At 71.6% G+C, this 3,505-nt stretch overlaps 1 protein-coding gene across 1 annotated transcript; it reads right to left on the minus strand.

The window, feature by feature from the left end:
* Positions 1-298: 298 nt before the first annotated feature.
* Positions 299-2,221, minus strand: ADRA2C (adrenoceptor alpha 2C). The gene has a single exon (XM_059066034.2). The coding sequence runs from the start codon at positions 2,219-2,221 to the stop codon at positions 839-841; it is 1,383 nt and encodes a 460-aa protein (XP_058922017.1). The 3' UTR covers positions 299-838.
* Between the last annotated feature and the right edge of the window lie 1,284 nt (positions 2,222-3,505).

Here is a 3,505-nt window from a genome sequence, read left to right on the forward strand (position 1 = left end):
TAGGCTCAGATCGGGGGGGGGGGGAGGGCATTATGAAGGGAGGACAGCCCTCCAGCATCTAAATTTGGAGTTAATTTAGAGCCTTTTGATTTCCTTGGTCTCTCGGCCAGTTACAGCACAAGAATTCTGAGCGTATATTTTGTAAGTCTGTAAAACAGTCACCCTTAAGCAAAGAGCCCCCTCCTTCTCATGCAAGAGGGGAGGATGGAATCTGGCGACCTGGAGTGCCCTCCTTGTCACCTTTGGTGGGAGGTCGGGCAGGGTGAGGGTCTGAAGGACTGACTATTGCACCCACCACTTAGATTACAAAGGTTTATTTAGAAAAGAGTTTGGTTGTTTTGGCTGTCAGTCATTTTTGGCAAACATTTAAATACTTTCAGTAACCAAAGATGGTCGGTGCCCTCCTTCCTCCCCCAGAAAAGCCACCCGGCGAGGTCCCGGGAAGTCAGCCCTTGCTCAAAGGTGGATGAGGTGGTGGCCTGTGGTGGGGGCAGGGCAGGCTCCTTCCTCACCAACTTGGGAGGATGCGTGTGCTACCTCACAGGCACACCTCGGCGCGGCCCCCGGACTTGGACCCGGGCCTGCAGCCCCAGAAGCAGCCCCTTGCTGAGATGGGAAGGCAGAGGGGTCTCCCCTCTCTCCTTCCCCCTCCCTGGGGGCCCTGCAGTCTCTCAGCCCTCCCTCCGGCCGTGCAGCACCCTCCCCTGCGCCCTGAAGGCCTATCCATCCCTGGGTCCCTGGGAGAGTTGCTCCCACTTTCTCCTGGGAGGCTACGCCTGCCCGCCCCCTCCGCTGGGAGCTGTCCAGGGTCTCTGCGCCGCCGGGTAGGGTGCTCGGGTCACTGCCTGAAGCCCTTTCTCCTCCGTCGGAAGAGGATGTGCTTGAAAGAGCGCCGGAAGTCCTGATTGAAGACGGTGTAGATGACCGGGTTGAGCGAGCTGTTGCAGTAGCCGATCCAGAAGAAGAACTTGAAGAGCGGGCCGGGCACCTGGCAGGCCTCGCGGCAGATGCCGTACAGGCTGTAGCTGAAGAAGAAGGGGAACCAGCAGAGCACAAACACGCCCATGACCACCGCCAGCACGAAGGTGAAGCGCTTCTCGCGCGCCTGGGCCACCTTGCGGCGGCACACGCTGCTGCGCGCCCGGCGCCGGCGCGACAGGAAGAACTCGACGGAGCGCGAGCTGGCGCGCGACAGGCGCCAGCTGGGGCCCGGGGACCTCGCGGCGGCCATCGCGCCCGGCTCGGCCGTCCCCGTCCCGGGCCCCGACCCCTCGCCGTCCGCGGCCCCCTCGCCGCTCGCGCGCCGCCGCCCGCCCCGCCGCAGCGCGCCTCGGCGCCGCCGCCTCTCGGCCGCCACGCTGCTGTCCTCCGGCTCCACATCGGCGCGCGGGCGGCGCGGGGTCGCGCAGTGCCCGTTCTCGCCCGCGCCGAGCCCGTTCTCCGTGGTCGGGGACGCGCCGTCGGGGCCCGCGGGCTCGCGCTTCTCGCTAAGCGTGCGCGTGCGCAGCTTGGCCACCCGGTAGATGCGCGCGTAGACCAGGCCCATGATGAGGCAAGGCGCGAAGAAGGAGCCGATGCAGGAGGACAAGATGTACCAGGTCTCGTCATTGAGGCCACACTGCGGGTAGACGGCGCCGTCGGGCTGGCGGTAGAGCGAGACGAGCGGCGGGAAGGAGATGACGGCCGAGATGAGCCACACGGCCACGATGGTGGCCTTGACCCGGCGCGGCGTGCGCTTCAGGTTGTACTCGACAGCCTGCGTCACGGACCAGTAGCGGTCCAGGCTGATGGCGCACAGGTGCACAATGGACGAGGTGCAGAAGAGCACGTCGAGCGCCAGGTACACGCCGCACCACACCTGCCCGAAGTACCAGTAGGCCATGAGCTCGTTGGCCAGCGAGAAGGGCATGACCAGCGTGGCCACCAAGATGTCAGCCGAGGCCAGCGACACCAGGAAGAGGTTCTGCGGCGCACGCAGCGCGCGGCTGGTCAGCACAGCGATCACCACCAGCACGTTGCCCACCACGGTGAAGACGATGAGGAAGCCCACCACAGCCGCTAGCCCCGCCACGGCGCCCGCCGAGTACTGGCCCGGGGGCGGCCCCCAGGCAGCCCCCGAGGCGTTGGCGGCACCGCCGCTGCCCCCCTCGCCGGCGCCGCTCACGTTGGGGCCCGCCGCCGCCGCCGCCGCCAGCGCAGCCGCCAGCGCCGGGGACGCCATGGTCCTACCGCAAGCTACGCGGTCCCGCCTGGAGCCGGGGCGCAGCCGCGGCAGCTCGGGCGCCCCCCAGCCCGGGTCGGCGCCCGCATCGCCGCCTGCTCCTCGGGCGCGCCCGCCGGGGACCGCGGCACCCCGCAGCCGGCCCTCGGCCGTGGCGGCTCAGCGGGCGAGCGGCGCGCCTGAGAGCGTGGCTGCCGGGCTCCCCGCCGCTGCCGCACGCGTAAGTGCAGAGCAGGAGACGCCCGGAGAGAGCGGCGACGCGGCGGCGGCGGGTGGGGTGGGGAGGGGACAGGTCCCGGGGTATTCCCGCGGCCCCGCCCTTGGCCCCGCTCACGGGGAGCGCCCCGGCCGCGAGCCCACGGCGACCCGCCCGAGCGGGCGTGCCCGGGCGGCCCGGCGGCCCCAGCGCGCGGCCGGGGCGCAGGCTGCAGACAGCGGCAGCGGCGGCCCGGGCGCTCCGCCTCCCATCCGGCAGGCTAGGGCTCGGCACGCCGGGGCGCGGGCCGCCGCTCCTTGGGGCCCCCGCGCCCGCGCGCCTCCTCCGGCTCCAACTTTACTTTCCCGGGCAGGGCGCCGGCGCCGCCGTGCGTCCTCCTCCTGCTCCTCCTCCCGCTGCTCCCGGCGCGGGCGCCCCCCGCGGTCCGCGCTCGGCCGTGCGGGCGCCGCCTCGCCTGCCTCGGCTCGCCGGAGCTGCGCCGCCGCCGCCGCCGCCGCCGCCGCCGCCGTGCGCTCGGCGCGAGTGTCGCCGCTCGGGCTCGGCTTCCAACTTGGGTAGAGTTGCGCAGCGGGGCGGGGCGGGGCGCGGACGGGCGGGGGCGGCCTGGCGGGCAGGCCAGCGCCGCCGGCCCGTGGGGAGCGGGCCCGGGAGCCGGAGCCCGCGGCCGCTTCGGCGAACCTACCCGCGCGGCGCCGGGGAGGAGCCCGGGGCGGTGGCGTGGGGCGCGCGTGCTCGGCGAGGGCGCCCCCTCCAGGGCCGTCCGCAGCCTGCGGGACTGGACCGAGTGCCAGCTGGCCTGCCTGGGCGGTGAGTTCCAGAAGCCTGCTCTTTCTAAGACGGGAGCCTCCTCACCTCCCCTGGACACACGAACACGCGGGCGCGCACACTCGCGTGCCGGACGGGCGGCTCGGGTTCCGCGGCCTGATGGGAGAGCCAGCCACTCACAGCCTGGCGGAGGACGCGTCGCTGCTTGGGTGCGCAGCGGGGCTGCCGAGGGCGGGTCCGGCTCTGGCTCTCATCTCTGGTGGGTGCTCCGGTGCAGAACCACCACCCCACCCCCGGCCTCA

The sequence above is a fragment of the Kogia breviceps genome, chromosome 6 (genome assembly GCF_026419965.1).
Source record: "Kogia breviceps isolate mKogBre1 chromosome 6, mKogBre1 haplotype 1, whole genome shotgun sequence".
Taxonomy (NCBI): domain Eukaryota; kingdom Metazoa; phylum Chordata; class Mammalia; order Artiodactyla; family Physeteridae; genus Kogia; species Kogia breviceps.

Excerpts from the sequence above, each read along its gene's own strand:
- ADRA2C (XM_059066034.2), bottom strand. The coding sequence starts at position 2,221 with ATGGCGTCCCCGGCGCTGGCGGCTGCGCTGGCGGCGGCGGCGGCGGCG.